The sequence below is a fragment of the Triturus cristatus genome, chromosome 11 (assembly GCF_964204655.1).
Source record: "Triturus cristatus chromosome 11, aTriCri1.1, whole genome shotgun sequence".
NCBI lineage: Eukaryota > Metazoa > Chordata > Amphibia > Caudata > Salamandridae > Triturus > Triturus cristatus.
In genome coordinates, this window is record NC_140594.1 from 850,420,321 (window position 1) to 850,438,113 (window position 17,793).

The window sequence follows — 17,793 nt, forward strand, 5'->3', positions numbered from 1 at the left end:
ATGAGCACCCATAGACAATAATATTTTTTTCAAATCTTGTATTTTCAGTGATATGACCACCGAAGGCCCTGATTTTATATTAAAAACAGAGCTTTGGACTATACCATTCCCCACTGAAAGGCAATATTTCTCTCCATGTGTTCCCATACCTGGCGTGTCACGCAGTTTGGTGCTTACTTTCCACCATGTTAAAGAACAGTAGATGTTTCAGCACCCAGGCTAATGTGCTGCATAGCAAAATACATATAAGGTCCCAAAGGCGAGATCGATTGCATTGCAAATGCTTGTTTGTTGAACTATGGGTTTGTGAGCTGAGGAGGTGATCAGCTATCCGCTTCCTCAAGGTAGCAGAGAGAGGAGTCTCCATAGCCTGTCCCTCATTGTGATTGCATATCAAGCCTCGTTTTCTTGGCTGAACCTTTGTGTCACAATGAAGGAGGAACTGACAGGACTATTTGTTCTCAAAGCTGAGTGCTCTGTGATTGGAATATGACTGTACAGATTTAAGCATTGGGATCTGCTTAGAGCCAAAACGTTGGACAGTGTAAATGAAGATGACAAAAACAGGTTGGCTGAATGAACAGATGCTGTGCTAGTAACTGTGATCTCAGTTTTTGGAGGTATTAAGCTCATTCTTGAAAATAATTGTGCATTGTGTGAGCTACCACAACCAAAAGGAATGGTGATTTGACATTTCACTGGGGAGCTGTGAGCATCAGGTCAGATGTCAGACCTGGAAAAAGTTGATGCATTTCTATCTTTACAAATTGATGTTTTATTTCATGTATTGTGTTGCTATAATTTACAGTCAGTCCAATAATGCATATTACCCATGAGTTTCATGCAGTTATGTATCTGTTCTGTATGAGAACTGACTGCATGAACGAGCTGTGATGTCCCCATGCTGTCCTTTGCAGGATAAATTGATGGGCTGGGGAACAGCATAATTTAGGCTCTACCCTTTCATGTATGAACAGGCCACATATATATTTACACACGCCCTCATGTATTTGTGTGACTTAATATCACTAACGTGATGCGGTGCACTAAACAGCTACAGAAAGTGCATTTGCGGTATAATCTCGACATTTAAACAAGTGTGCATACTAATGAAGCTGAAGAAGAAAAATACTTTATTTGACAATAGCCCATTGAAGTAGCATGGTAAAACAATACAAAACATGATACATTGATTTTATAAAACAGTAGAGAAAATTTAAAATACTGGAAAAAAATGTTCCACTGCTGGCCTGATTGCAGGAAAGATTATTCAGAGGCACAAACCATGGACAAAACTTGAATGGTCCGTCATACCTAAAAATAAGGTTTATGCATATCAAAATGTAAGCAATGGCTCAAACTAAGATCACTCACAGACCAAATAAACAGTTGACAGTAAAAGATAATACACCAATAAAATTCATTAGTAAACTCACTAATGTGCAAAAATAAAACCCATGAACCATTAGGCTGAAATGTAACTACATACACATAACTTAAACTAGCAGCTGGCGGCAATGGCTCACATATTGCAGCACTGGTGCGCATGCCAGTCATACAGAGTCCTGCAGGGTAATCAAAGTAGATAAAGGGCAAGAGCTCTATTGCATGGGCGAGAGGCAGAGTTGTATCCTGATCAATCCCAAAAAAGCCTTAATAATTTGGATTTCTTAATGTTTAACCTTCAACGAGAAGCTTGCTCGGGTTGCAATGTTTGTTTCTCCTCTGCAGGTGTAGTTGTATGATCTAAGGAACAGAGAAAGGCACAGTGTGTGTGAGAGATAGTGAGGTTCAGGTGGAGTATTTTTAGCAAGGGCAGGAAGCCTTAACGAACAAAGGGAGGACTACGTTTGTACGAAATTGGGAGATAGGAGGAATCCAAGGACGTTTTGATGTGCAGACCAAACGAAAGGAGTTTCAAGAGTATTTGCCAAATTTTACAGTATGAAGGTGGAAATTGATGAGACACATAATATGGGTTTCTCTAATGTTCTTTTGTGGGGTTTAATTGATGATCACACTTCAGCTTTAGTCAGATTCCTTTTAGTCTCAGAGGAATATAGACCTCTTCGCGATATCTCTGTTGTGGTTTTTCTTTCTCTTCAGATTTATATAGCGTGAACTCGACCCAAAGGTATTGGAGCACTTTCCATGAGCACCATTTACGTTACACAAGGACACATTAATTTCTTGGTAGGCACGGGGATATTAAGTGATTTGCCCGGAGTCACAGGATGCTGAGCCAACGCTGAGGCTCGGACCTGGTTCCCCAGCTCCATTGCCGTAAGGTCACAACCGCTCCCTATGCAATACTCTTTATTTAGGAGAACTTCTACAGAAGTAGCACTAAGCTGACACCTTCCTACCTTACTGGATCTGATTAAGAATTCCCCAATTAGTGCTTCTAGTTCAGGCTTAGATAAGGAGATTTAGTTTTTCTTATGCATAATAGGCAAGAAGACAACAAAGTATATACTGATCATTAGACTCTATTCCTGATTTTCTGAATTGCTATTATGCTTGTATGTTTCATGTTATTGAGGCTAAATTTTGCGAGACAATTTGGCCTTCCAGTAGTGATTGTGTACTTTAAAAAAAATATTCTTAAGACTTGTATACAGCAGTTTGGCTTTAAGTTTGTAATGAATCCATACTTAATCTCATTTGCCAACTTTGGGTCCCCATTGTGTGGCCGAATTGGTTAAAATGTACATTGAAGCAGTGGATGAAGGTAACTCCCTTTAATTCCTTAGGCACCTAAAAAGGTCAGTTGCAGGGAAATTTGGACTGAAGGCTCAGTGCTCTAGAAGCTGTTAACTCTGAAATAGTTAGTAATTGTCGGTACAATGTGGTGTGGTACCCACATTTTCCGTTTGTGTTCAACATACGCTACTGATATTGTTTCACGTGGCTATGGGGTAAGAAAGGTGTTCTAATTGTGTGCAAGTGGCTTGTTGACGCAAATGTAGCATTGATACAAGTAGTGCTCATGTTGATATTGTGCATAAGATCAAGCAGAGGGTTTGAACGTGGGATATGAGATGCCCAGTTGAAATTACTGCATGTGAGTGATGCTACTAGTTGGTTTTGTAGACGTGTTGAGCATGCGCATGAGAGATTGTAGTATGTGGCTTAATTGGAAAAAACTATTGTGAAAACAAAGCATTTGAGAATTTATTTTCACCACTGTTTTGCGAAGAAATCGTGAGAGGTGGGTAGTTGGGCTTAAGGGTAGAGTTTAGGGGGGCCCCATCTCCAAAGAAAAGAAGAAGAAAAATGAAAAGGCATGATGGAGCAGATGAAGAAGGGTGTGGGGGAAGCAAGCTGCTGGTTAAGGAGAGCCTTCACCTCTTCCCTGATAAAGAAAGGAGAACAAAATACAGCAGACAAAACTGCTGCAAGGGAGAGATTATGTGCTCCTTTAGGTAAGGTAATGTTCTAGAAGGATCTATGGAGATCAAGGCATTCACCAAATGTGAGTTTATCACTGGATGAATACCATTTACTTTTAACATTTCGAGGAAATAGTCCGGTGAACTAGAATATCAGATTTGGTATCAAACAAGCTTGTTTCAAGCACATACCACCATGAGCGATGCCATGTACATGTTGTTGCACGCAGGAGTGAAAGCCCCCCTTGTTGATAATGTTGCGTGGTACCCAGTAGAGTGATGAGCGTGGAGTAGAAGAGAGACCCTATTCTTACTGTTGTAGGTGGACAAGAGATATGCCAGTTTATAGTTTTGAATGCACGTGGTAGAAATACTACGTATTATGTATGAGATAAACTCTGTATCTGGTGTTGTTGAAGCCTCTTCCTCCATCAACAAAAGAAAAGGATGGAAGCCCAACCGTCATCTTAGATAATCGGATGTCTCTGGCACTCTCAAATAACTTGGGCCCGCGTTTAAGCAAGTTTCGCGTGGGTACTGGCGCATTCAACACAAAGTAAAATCAATTTACTTCCCATTTTCAGGGCCTCCGGACACAGCAGTAAACTGTATTACATCACGCAAGACCATGCGCAAACTGTAGTAAGTGACGGTCTTGGTTTTAAAGACCACCTTGTTGATTTAATAATGAAATGGGGAATCACACCTTTCTTTGAATCGAGTTTCTGCCCTTCCACAGTAAGATCATCTGGCTCGCCATGTTTGTGTAACTGTAAAGGTTCAAGAATGATCCTTTTGAAGGTAGGAAGGTGACCTTTTCATCATTGTAGTGCTACTCAAGCCCTGGCAGAGAGTAGGCCTCTGCATTCTTGTAGGCGCCCGCCACCATTTTAACTTTTCACTCCGCATCCGAACATTGATCCAACTATTCTGTTTATGTGTTGGACACACACAATATCTTTTTGCTTTGACTGTTATCCAGTATGAATATTTGGTCATTACTAGACAACAGCTGGCTAGCACTTCCTGGACGTTGCATCATCACTTTCTCATGTAACTGCAGCTTTACAACAATGCAAGACGCATCTTCCCTAATAACTCATGTATTTTTTATTGTATTTAAAAAAAAAAAATGCAGCGTTTATCGAAATGACTGACTGAGGCTGCCATCTGTACTTTTCAAAATCCCTCATTTTTGTACCTCTCAATCCTCTTATGTGCTAAGCCAGCGCTTTGCCAGTTTGTCAGCGGATTTATTTTGCTTTTCTAACTTTCGTTTACAAATCTGTGCGTGGGATTTTCATGTGATCATGTACATTTAATCTCTTGTCCTCTGACTAAAGAATCCTTCTAGCTTACTCTGCAATTACTTTAACCCCTGTTGACGTTCTAACTTGCTACAGCATATGTTTACTTTGCACAATAGAAACTCCCCGTTTAGCTCTGCAGTTTTACAAAGTGCTGTCATTGTAAGGTTTGGTTTCAGCCAAATTCATGGCAAATGTATTTCAAATACCATAGGAAGAGGGTCACATGTCTGGTGTTAGAAACTGTTGGCTTGGTGGTAGGGGAACAAAGACAAGTATGGAAATGTCTTTCAAGATTAATAAAGTTTGACATATTAAAAATAAAAAATAAAAATAAAAAATTACTAAAGTTTTGCTGTTGCCCACTCAGGGATCCATTTAATTTCACTCATCACCAAATCATCCAACTGCCCCCACACTTAGACTCAGATTTACTAAGAAATAACTCAGTGCACCACTGCATTAAAATTGCTGCACTGCGTTGCGTGAACAAGAGGGGGCAGGATAGCGCCATGTCTACTAAGATGCTGTGCTGGTGGACTTTATGCTGCCATGCACCAATGCAGACACTCTTGCGTCATCGTCCAAAGGTGTCTGAGGTGTGATAAGCACGGTTTTTGTACAGGAAGAGGTTCCTTCCTGTGCAAAAACAATTCTTTAAGGCGTCTCCCTCTTTGAATGTGTGCTGTAGAATGCAGCGCACATGTACAGAGTGAAAAATGAGGTAAAATGAAAACATTTCTCCGCGTTACCACTGTCTCAAGGAGAAGCAGGATTTTGGAGCAAATGCTCGCCTACAATTCTTTGTAGATAAGGATTTGCGTCAAAACCCATGGGTCGCTGTATGGCAACGCCCATGGAATGCATCGTTGATGCAAAGTAACACAAGGTAGCACATTGTGCAGCTTTGTCTTACTTTTGGTCACAATTCAACGCAAATTGTGATCTGCATTGGATTGTAAATACCAACGCAACACTTTTAGCTGGATTTGAGTTAAAAAAGTAACGCAAACCCGAAGCCAAGTCTTGGTAACTCTGGGCCATGGTCTTTAAACTGCGTGACTATTTCACTGATTCCTCATTCATCCGTCACCGACCCGCCCACTGATCCAGTCACTTAAGCCAGTCTTACCTATAAGGTTCCTCCATTCAGTGTCCAGATCTGCTTGGTTGGCGAGGCAGCCTTTCATGACGTTGCGGCAGTAGTTGAGGCAGGGCTTGACATTTGTCATGCCCCTACAGTGAGGGCAATACACCAGTTTCATGATCGCGCGGGTGCACTCCTGGTTCAAGGAAACCTAGCAGGATAACGAGAAAAGTAATAATGAAAAAGTGCAAGATTGCAAGACTACTAGTAATGGACGGATGGGTAATTTACTGTGCATAGCAATTTCCAGTTCATTGTAATATGTTTTGCTGAGGTACATATTGATTCAGAAATAGCATAAGCAAGACAAGTGTATGCTAAGATGCATGCATCATGCTAGTATAAATAAATTAATGAAATTCAAGGTCTATAACAAATTGTTCAACCGCAGCTTGGCAAACGGAAATTGACTGGCCAAAACCTTAAACAGCATGGTCACAGATCTGGTTCGGAGAAGGGCACTGCGCCATTTCATTATGGAATATCAATAAGCTTTGAAGCAAGTGAAGAAACTCCACTTTGCTACACAGATTAGTGAGACTTCAAACCCATCCTCTGAGCTGTTTAGGGTCTTCCATGAACTCTCAGCACTGGAAGTAATCAAGAGCAGATCGTATGCCTCAGGAAAATGATTGCCCTACTGTCCACCTGCAAAGTACAAAAGATGTAAGATACATGCAGCTATCACTCTCAGCGACAAACCCTTCACACCCCCCTTTCCCGACTCTTATTTCCACTGCATCGTCTTCTCAACCTTCCTGCAACTGAGAAAGTCTAAAGTCCTGGAGTCATCTTAAGCAAATTCAAAGCATCACATCCACCCACAGGAACCTGCTCAGCCATTCTGAAAGCATGTATTGATATTATTTCAACATTACTATGCAGAAGAAGGATGCTGTTCCTCCAGGAGGGACAGAAAAAGGAAGAAAAGATAAGAAGCTGTCGGTCGGGACGTAAGTGAAGGGTGGTGCGCTTAACTGCAGAGATAAAGTGGTCCCACGCAGTGATTTACTTGTGACCTATAATCCTCTGCCAACCTGAAGGTGACCCAACGTCACTTATCTTGAAGCTGTCTAGGTTGATTGGCTCCTGTGACAGTTCCTGTGTTTTAACTCCTGTCAAGGGGACCACCTTATTAAAGTAGTCTTCGGTACCCCATAGACTATTATAAATCACTCTGCACACCACCCTACTCTTACATCCTCCCTTGCCCTCATCATTATGGCTTTAAATCAGAAGATCTCCGATAAAGAGCCCCCATGAGGGGCATGTTGGGCAGTGCAGCGCCGGCCCAACGAGGAGCATCCCAATGATGAAACACAACAACCATCTGTGTGTGTGAGGACAATCACTTCTGATCACTCGTATCTCCAGTTGATCAGCTTCCCGGTCCCGACCGGCAGCTTCTTAACTTTTCTTCCTTTTTCTGTCTCTCCTGGAGGAACAGCATCTTTCTTCTGCATAACTATGATATTTTAGAAGCATGAATCTTATAACCAGCTCCTAGTCCCTCCCTTGATTTACTTCATATATTTCAACAGACATCACTCACCAACTCAACTCAAGCAAGACAAGAAGAGCTCAGCTATGGCAAAGCTCTGCTCACAGAGTGTGTACATGCTACTGAAAGAGCAAGCACATTGTTATAAGGTTCAGCGCTACGGAGAAGCCATGATGGATTGGACAAAGACCACATCTTTGTATGGGCAAAGAACCATGTCCACAAAAATACCAACAAGAAATATTAAGACAATTTACTGAAAATATTGGGCATCGTCTTGAAGGGCCCCTGTGCACTGACCAGTGATCCAACAAACTGCCCGGAGGTAGATGGATCAGGAATAAACTGAGGTAAGCTTCAGTGCAGACAAGCAACCCAGTGAGTGGTAGGAGAAACCACAGATTAGGCAAGAGCAGGAACTCAAGTGCTCTCAGCATGGATTTGAGAGTGAGAAAAATTGAAAAAATCTGAAAAGAAACAGAGCAGCAGTGACTGTACCTTCTGTCTTGGCTATGTGCATAGAAGTATGAGTTATTTCAACCTTCTACAGAGGATGGATGAGTGACATGTGAATCTAATGCTATTCAAGCGGCAAATCTATTCTTACATGGAAACAATGTGTTTTACACTGTGAATCTGCTTCAGATTCACATACTGTGCAAAGAATAGCGAGTATTGATTTCAAGTACATGGTTGGTTCTAGTGTTTAGTCGTTTTAAATACATTTCTAATTCACAGCTTCTCCTACTTGCAAGTCTTTTCGCACAGCTGTATCAATACAGTAATGATTTTTGAACGAATGGAGAGAACAAGTATCATATAATACGTGCCACTTACGGTTACCATAAGAAATACAAACAATATCATGATGTAATGGGAATTAATCACAAGTGCACAACATTTGTGTTCTACACCAGACACAACTACACGAAGGGGATCGTGATAAATTACTGGTCCTGAAGAAAGCCATTTGACCTGAAGTGGCACCTTTGATATGGCTGAAACATGTAGACCGAGGTATTGATCTGAGAGCTCATAATATCTCCATCTACATCAAGATCTGCTGTTTTTAACCTTACCGAAGGATCCCACTAATAAAAATTTCAAATTAAGAAGGGATACCTGAAGGTGATTTTAAAACATTAGATCCCTTGAGACTAACTTGCTCCGCTGTAACTTAAACATTGAAGCACTCCCGGATCCACTAGGTAAAAATTCAGGTTGCTTGTATAACAGGATTCTGTCTATGGAATTGTTTGACAGGGTAAACAGCACTTACCACTAATTCTTTTCAACGCATGTAATTACAACGCGGTCGTTACAACTACCGTAACAACGCATACCATTACTCCGCAAGTCGTAACAACAACTTGCGGAGGGGGCAGAAGGTGTTGGATTTAAAATCCAACACCTTCCCTACTGTAGCACATACTGGAGTTGGAATAGTAAATGATACTAATCCAACATCCAGCGCCCCCCTCAGAGCAAGTCGGTGTTACGACTTGTGGGGTAACAGTATGCATTGATTCAACGCAGTCGTTGTTACGACCGCGTTGTAATTGCTTGCAGAGAAAAGGCATGCGATGTAAGGAGGCATATTCATTTGACAGGATCTGTAACACACTGACTCTTATGAGTGAAATAATTGCTGCAAAATTAGGATAATTGGTCATTGTAACCAGTAATTTGTGCTGCCTTTTTGCTGTCATTTTCTTATTCTGAGCTTTAGCATAAAGCTCAGGAACTGCAGTTGCTCAAAAGTCCCTTTTTGAGGATTCGGTGTCATAGCTTTTGTCTTTGTAAATTCTTGCATTTGCTCCCAAACATTTTGGGACTCAGCTAGTCTTCAGTATCGAATACAAATTCTTTCTTTATTCGGTGTTTGTTAAAACCATAAAAGACAGCAGCAACTGCAAAAAAACAAACAAATTCTAGAAGCCTACATATAAAAATTGCACATAGAAGAAATAAGTACAGATGCTAGAACATTCAGTTATTCATCCCGGGTATTCGGTATCATTTTCAACACCCACAATGATTTTCTGTTCCATCATGTATGCCTCAGTGACACTGAGCTTGAGACCCATTTTTCTAGGACGACGTTGACATCAATTTTGAATTTCCTCAAACAGAAAAGGTGATTTCAAGGTCTTTTTCCAAGCATTTAAATCCTGAGAGCAAGATTGATTATCTGACCTACTTGAATGTTTTGCTCTGAAGATTGTTTTTTAGGCTGGTGCGTGTTGTTGGGGGACTTCGAGGAGTCAAATGGCCTTGGTTTGGTGAATTTCGATTTGTTCAGTAATCTAATGGGACTCAAGTTCTTGAAAAGACTAATATTCAAACTCACTGCCTTTTTCATCGCTATGGGGTTCTTCTGCCTCAGCTGCTGCTTGGATACTCGGGAAGACCTCACATACCATGGCATGCAGTGGCGGCTCGCATAGGGTGTGCTGCGGGGCGGTGGGGCGGGGCAGGGGAGGGGCAGAGTGGGGGGTAGTAAACTCGGACATACGACGGAATGGAGGATTATTTTCCTCCGTTTAGACGTATGTCCGAGTTTACTATTCCCCCCACCCTGCCCCTCCCCACAGCCCCGCAGTATGCCCTATGCGAGCCACCGACTGATGGCATGGAGGATCAATACCAACGTTTCTGTCTCCTAATTTTCATATATTTGAAGCTTGAATGTTGGACAGTACCTTAAACTGAGCTTCACTAAGGTGCCTCATCAAACACTGGTTATACATACTGTCGCGGCCAGCATGACTCGCGGGTGGGGGGGTGGGGGAGAGTTGGATGATCGCGCTGGTTCGCAGGGAGGGATGCGGGGTGTTTCGTTTAATTAAAATTAAAATAAAGACTTATCTTACCGGGTCCCGCGCCAGCTCAGCTCCTGGCCGGGTCCTGCGTTTTCCTGCTGAACAGGAAGCAGCCACAGGCAGCCTCCCTCCCCTCCCCTCAGCCAATCACAACGCTGCAATGGCAGTGTTGTGATTGGTGCGGACAGCGCCCAGCCGGGCACCTTTGGGGAGGCCATTTTCTCTATGTAGGCTTCATGCAGCCTACATACAGAAAAGGCAGAGTGCGCATGACTGGTTTGGTCGGCCCCAGAAGGTTGACCAAACAGTCAGGGCACGCAGCATTGGGCAAGCCACTCATCCCCGAACCGCCCACCCGCCTGCCCCCAACTAGGCATACTCTTCTGCTTTCTCACAGTGCGAGGAGCAGAAACATAAAATGGTATTAAAAACACCATTTTATGTTTCTGCTTCTCACACTGCGAGAAAGCAGTGGGGCGATGCTCCTCCGCCCTAATGGAGGAGCCGCCCCTGTACACGTAGGTGCTTTACATTTCACAGGAAAATCTAATTACAGCCCTTGAAAAAAGCACCCCACCTAACCTGGATTATCAGGATGAACTTATCCAACTTCACTGTTAGATGGCAGCATCTGCTCACCATGCTAGTCAATAAGAGCTTCATCATGATGCAAAACTGTTTGAGGTAAATTTATATGCTTTTGAGCTTCTTGTCGGTTAACTACATAAGGTTCCATATAATTTAAAATATAAGACCATCCAAACCACCCGCCAGTCTAGCAACAAACAAATAACATAAAAATAAAACTATAGGTGATTCACTGAAATCCAGAAATGAGAGACACAAGAAACTGAGGCTGCTGCTACCCCAGTGGTGGAGCTACATTTTACCACTCTGTTCTTAGATAATGGGAGTCACACTTGCTGCTTGTGTTAGCAATCTGGCTTCCACTGTTAAGGGCAGCCTTAAGTGGCAGCTTATTACTAAGATACCCGACTTGTGATTCAGACTTTGGTGGACAGGGTACTCTGCCGCAAACTCGATGGAGTACCCTGCCCTCCAAATCCCTGGTTCGCCTGCTTCATTTTAGAGACAAGGCCTTAAGTATTCCGTCGAAGGGGCCCAGTTGGCTCCATAGACAGATTACTTCCACAGACAGCCCAACAGAGTAAGGGCAGACAGAAGAAGGACATTACACCCCCTCTCACACCCTATTTAAGGCGGATGGTGTAATGTATTTTTTACGGTCCATCACCACCAAGGATAACCTGGTGGTAGGGACAGGCATGGAAAAACCTCGCAGTGAAGCATAGGAAAACAACTATAATAACCCCCACATGCTGGGTTAAAAATTCCAGTGTGTGGGTCATTAGTTTTTTGTTTTTCAAAACCAAACTTCCACTTTGCGAGTTTGTTTACGAAACGCAAAAAACGTTAAACGTTTGCCCCCTCCTATTAATAAAACGAAGCAGCCCTGGACGCCATTTATCTTTTTTACGATCCGTGGGAGACTCATGGGACCGTGGCAATTTTTTCTGATTTATTTTTGTTTTGCCCCCCGGGTGGTCCTCCTCCATGGGGCCTAGGGTGTCGGGGTCTCCCTACTCTGCCACCGTATATTTCTATTTTAACATGTTCAGGACAGGGGACTAGGTCCCAGAGTCCTGTAATGGCTGCAGCAACATTTTTCTCATGTTGCTGGCAGTCAATCAAGATGCTCGCTCCTGCGAGAGTCTGACTCCTCCCGGAGCAAATTGGCGTAAAGGAAAAAAAAGTTCCTTGGGCCACTCAGAACGCTCTATTTTTTTAAATTGGGTTTGAGGCCAAGCGTCCAGATATCAATATTTTTTTGTTCCTTAATATCTCAAAAACTACTAAATGGATTTACAACAAATCTCAAAAAGGACAATCTGCGTACCAAATTTGGTGTAAATCCATTCTGCAATTTTTGCTGTAGACTTGCCTAATGAAGTCTATGGAAAATGCCTGGGGATTTTGCATTTTGGGACACCCCTTTTTTCTTGGTCCCGGCTTGACAGATGACTCCGAAACCTTCCATGCACAAATAAGTAAAAAACTAGCACCTTTTTGGAAAGTTTGGTGGAGATTCGTCAAACTGTGTCGATAATTAACAACACAAAAAACGCTTTCCTTTGGAACAGCTTACCTAACTGTAACTACCTACTGAGTAACATACATATATTAGACGAACTTACGTTTTACAGAGAACTTCTGAATTCGGAAACAATTTCACTAGTGTTGTGAAGTATGAGTTTCACTATCATAATAACAGCCACCAAACCATCACATAGAGCTTTACGACTGTCAAGGCCACTAATGTTGGGCGGAAATGGAGGATCAAATACTGCCACTGGGTTTTCTAAATTGTGCAGAGAAAAAGATAAATTAAGCAGCACATTTGTAGTAGTATTATTTTGATCCATTTGAACTGGAATCAACATTTGTTGTTGCAATATGCAGATTATGCCACAAATCACTTGGCAAATGTAGTAAAACTATAAATATGCGATAAATGGAACAGAATCACATAATTTCATGGGCCCATGACCATTGCCCATTGTTTTATCAACAACCTATTCTTGAAAAGTAAACAAAACCTAAACAATCTAATTCCAATCAGTGTTCATTTGTATTTGTGCCTAGAAAAGAACAGCTTCAACAATCAGTCACTTTAAAAGGAGAATGTATTTTAAACAACAAAGAATGCTTGTCTCTAAAATCCTATACAGGTTAACTATATAATATAGTATATTCTTCTTTTTTTTATTTGAACTGTAGATAAAGAAAACTTGATAGTCCAATATTTCACTTACTATTTTCAATCACTATTTTCCTGTTTGAAAATACAACTTTTTACAATCCAATCCAATACGCTGGCATTTATAAAGTGCAACAGCTACCTTAAGCAGAGGTGTCCCTGCGCTAGCGTGATCCAGCAAGACATGGGAGGAAGAGGATAGCAAGCAGAAAACAGTTTCAGGCTAACGGCTAAAAAGCCATGTCTTTAAAGCTTTCCTGAACTCCCCTTCAGCCGGTATAAACCGAAGTCTGTCCGGAAGGGAGTTCCATAATCTGGTTGCTACAACTGAGAAGGCCCTGCCACCAATGTGAGCTTTCGCAAATTGGGAAACACATAGCTGATTCTGTGAGTTAGAGCGTAACGAGCGCATTTGCTGATAGGGGCTGATGCGTTTTTTGATGTAATTGGGGCAACTGCCTTTCTGGGCCTTGAACGCATTTGTCAAGGCCTTGAATTCTGTCCGCTTCACAACCGGCAACCAGTGGAGCTGTTTGACATGCGGAGAGATATGTTTTCTAAATGGCAATCTTCTAATCAATCTCACAGCCGCATTCTGCACCATCTGCAGTCTCTTTATCAGATACGCCGGAAGACCAAGAAACAGACTGTTGGCATAGTCAAGTCTTGAAGTCACCGTGGCATGAACAACTAATTTTCGACAACTCTCCGGGAGTAGATATAGAAATTTCCTCAACCCCTTCAGAATTCCGAAGCAAGTGGATGTAATGGACCGTATTTGGGATGCAAATGTCATATCAGCGTCAACTTTTTACACCCAGGTTTTTTACCGTAGAAGTCGGACAGGGTGAGGAACCCATTTTCTCTGGCCACCACAGACCAGGCAATGGTGAAGAATTCTTGCCAAAGAACAAAACCTCAGTTTTCTCTGTGTTCACTTTTAGCTTGGTAATATTCATCCAGCTGGAGACGTCACACAGGCAGCCCCTAAACATCTCAAAAGAGTTTGTCGACTGGTCCTTAAAGGAGAACACAAAGGAGCAAGATAGATATTAAAAAAGTAGCGGGTTCAGCGCTGAGCCCTGCAGCACCCCACAATTAATTGTGATGCTTGAGTACACTTCACGTCTGAAATATGGAGGTTAAAATCTCCTAACGTCCAAAAGTTTTTATATTGTAAAGACTTTTGCGCAATAAAGTTACAGAGGTCTAACGTGAGATAGGGGAGGGAGCTACGAGGTCTATAAATAAGAAGTCCGGCTAAGGATGCAGTCGGACCAGTCTTAATACAAAAATGCTGTCCCTCAATCTCTCCAAGGTTAGAAACCTCCGAGGTTGTAATCTCGCAGGAGTCTCTCACAATAATAGCAACCCCACCGCGCCTTTTATCTCCTGGCCTGTTTACGCAACAAATTTTAAAGCCAAGCGGAATGGCTAGTGCTAAAACAGGATTAGACTCCTCTTTTAACCATGTTTCAGTAAGAAACATCATGTCCAAGTCATTATTAGACAGGGACATCCATACATCCTCCGAGTGTTTGATCAGAGACCTGCAGTTAATAAGACAGGCCCTAAGTCTGTCTTCTGAAAGCTTTGCCTCTGAGTGAGTGAGCGAGGCACGAGTAGCATTTCCAATCCCCTCAGAGAGCCCAATAGCCAAGTTACAGTGAGCGCAGACGGATGGCAAAGCTGCATGCGCTATATTAGTTACAAGGCAGTTAGAATGTTTCGCCTTCCTTAAATTCATTAGACCTTCGCAAGTCAAGTAGGACGGCTTAATTTTTTTACCACGAGCAGCATGGCTGCCGCTGGCCGCAGTCCGGACGCGGACGGGTGCAGACGGGCTTGCCTTTGGTGCGCCTTCGGCACGCTGGCGGCGCGCCCGATGGCGGCGCGCCTGCTGCGCGCGTCCGTGCAGTCATTGCTTCCATGCAGTCATTGCTTTAAGTGTCTGATCGCCTGAACTGATCCAGCCCACTGGGTGGAGCCGCGTCCCTCTGATCAAATGACTACAAAGTCGCGTCGGAACGGGGACCGTAAAGTGCAAGGTGCACAAAAGGTCACGGTACTCAGAAGATTATAGCAGTAAGGTTAAAATGCCACAGTAGTAAGCAACAAAAACAGATTTAAAAACACTTTTTCAAACTAGCTACCCAAAATAATCATGTAATACAAGAAATATATAACTGGTAGCATGAAATATGGTTTTATATTGCCATTTCGTGTTATGTTGATATTTACAAACCATTCAGCTTTTGATCTTGTAGTTTAAAATTTCACCACAACCACTTGGTGGCATTAACAAAGAGAGAAAATTCCAAAAATAATATTTGTTTAATGGAACGAAGGGATTTTGCTTCATACATAGCCCAATATTTCAAATCTGAAAAGTAGATAGAAAATATCCTTTCCGTTTCCCATTATGTAAAAACAGGCAAAAAGTGTGAAATCAGTTTATTCCACTTTTTGTACTGGAGCAAACGTTTAGCTTAGAGCAGATATGAGTGGCTCCATTCGTTCTTAGACGGGGCAATCAAGAGCGGCATCCTGTTGTTTTTTCATCAAGTGTAACGTTTCTGTAAGTTTGACTGTTCTAGGCAAAGTCCACAAAAGAAGCGATGGATACCTACCTTGAGCAGAGAAAGAGTTTGCGGCCCAGGTTTCAAATCTGAGAGCCAATGCCCAACACATCCCACAAAACCAAGAACTCAGTTAAAGCGAAGCACAGAGGAAATGGCTAAAGTTTCGTAAAGTACCTAAGTTTTCCACTAGATGTCACTGCGTACCCTTGAGAAAAAGATGTCATTAGCTTAGAGCGCCAGGGACAAAAGATATGAAAGAAATTTATTGGCAAGGTGAATTTTACGACAGGTTTGTCCAAGATTCTTGAAAAATAACATCATTAATTCATCTTTCACAGAAAAATGTTCTGCCTGTACCGATGGAAGCCTCCGAGCGGACATTTTGTACCTATAAAGCAACCTTCGCATCCGTACCTCTGTCATTGGGTCCTGTCATACAAAAGCTACGTGCCGATAATTACGGCCCGGCTGCACTGGGCTCGCTTTCCCCATCCGCTGATCCGTACTTGGGGAAACCACTGGCAGGGACATCTTAAGGATTTTGTGGTGCTGACCAAACATATTTTAGAGGCGCCTCTTCTAAACAACTTTGGTTTATTACCCATTTTCAGCCGTACACAATATGGCAAAAAGTGATGAAACTCACGATCACGTGGCCATGATTTTCTATTTGTCAAAAAGTTGCAGCTTCCATGACAATCACGCTTTTCACACAAAAATAAAACTGTGGTGGAGAAAAGGCATTGGTAGAATGCACAGACAGGTGCTGCATGAGCTACTGGGAACTCAAACCTGGACTTTCCAATTCCCCCAGTGATTTCTCATCACTCATAAGTTTCTCAGGCAGCAACCCAGAACCACCATTAATTCTGCACCTTCAGGGTTAAGAGGACCCCAGGTATAGTTAACTCTTGAAGTGTGGAATTAACATCCCAGCATAGTATCTAATGCACAGGGTGGCACCGCGGAAACTTTTATTTTGTATTACATAACATTTTTAGTTGAACAAAATATCATAATTAAACTCTTTTTTAAACAAAATAACCCTCCAGTTCAAAACCTTCATTTCATCTCAGAGGCCATAAAAACAGATAAAACAGTACATAAAATACGTCAAACAAAATAAAATAAGCCAGTTGGCATTCAAATCAATCACACCAGTTGCTTTCCTCTTAAATCTAGACAATAAATAATTAGAAATGACAAAATTATTAAGGCCAACAGCAGTAAAATTTGCTACATCGGATTTTCAGACTAAGAATTATTAAAACAATTAAAAAAAGAATACTGCACATCAGGTGGCCCACTGCAAACGTGTTTCTCTTGATGGACACACATTTCTTTGCCTAACTCCCCACATTGCCATCAGATTTCGGGATAGAGCAGAAATCAACCATTAACTAGTGTCTGATCTCAGAATTTTAAGAGCCTCTTTGAGCTCCCCAACACCCAGTTTCCGGCACAACGGTATTATCCAACACCTCCTACTGCTCACACAGGCCGGGCAGAAGAACAAAGCATGCTCTACAGCAGTGTTACTGAAAGTACGGCCCGGGGGCCGCATGCGGTCCTCCTGACCTTAACTTGCGACCCATGGGCAGCAGCAGCACTGGGCTGCTGTTGACTCAGCACTAACATGAAAAAAAAAATGTTAAATATACAGCAAACACGTATTTAAAGGTTAATTTGCAGTGAGGGAAAGGAAGTAACTAGGCCCTTAATTTTAGGAACACCATAATTTTTGAAGACGGCCACTAGATATACATGCTTTGCTTCACCTACACCCACTTTACACCCCCGCTGGCATCAGTGCGGCCCTCGGTCACATCACAGACCAAACTTTGCGGCCCCCAGGAAAATGTTTGTGAGTACCCATGCTCCACTGTTTCCTTGGGATCACCGCAGGATGGACCCTGCATGGTCTCTGCCCTCAAGGCACGTGCCCCCTTTGCAGTAAATAAGTGGATAGGCAAGGTCCGGCATTGCAGCTACTGACGCATGCCTTGGGGAGGCTCTATTTCATCCAAAAAGCATTCCTTAATAAAAGTATCCTTAACTGTGAGAAATTCATTGGTTAGCGGACCACTTTCCAATAACCTTTTCATGGAAGTGTTCCCGTCATTAAAAGGCTGTCGGAAAGGGATATTGTAATCCCGACAGCTGTCCTCGGCATCGCAGCCATGCAGGGAGGGTGCGGAGCCAGCGGTCTGCCTTCTGACAGCTGTGGGTTCTACAGCCAGCATCGTAATGCGGCAGTCCGATC

At 42.5% G+C, this 17,793-nt stretch overlaps 1 protein-coding gene across 1 annotated transcript in view; it reads right to left on the bottom strand.

Moving 5' to 3' along the window:
* Positions 1 to 17,793, bottom strand: part of GPC1 (glypican 1) — a 349,563-nt gene that overhangs the window by 71,190 nt on the left and 260,580 nt on the right. Inside the window, exon 4 of the mRNA XM_085634652.1 lies at positions 5,832 to 5,997. Coding sequence (XP_085490778.1) covers positions 5,832 to 5,997 — 166 coding nt within the window. The remainder of the gene's footprint in view (positions 1 to 5,831; positions 5,998 to 17,793) is intronic.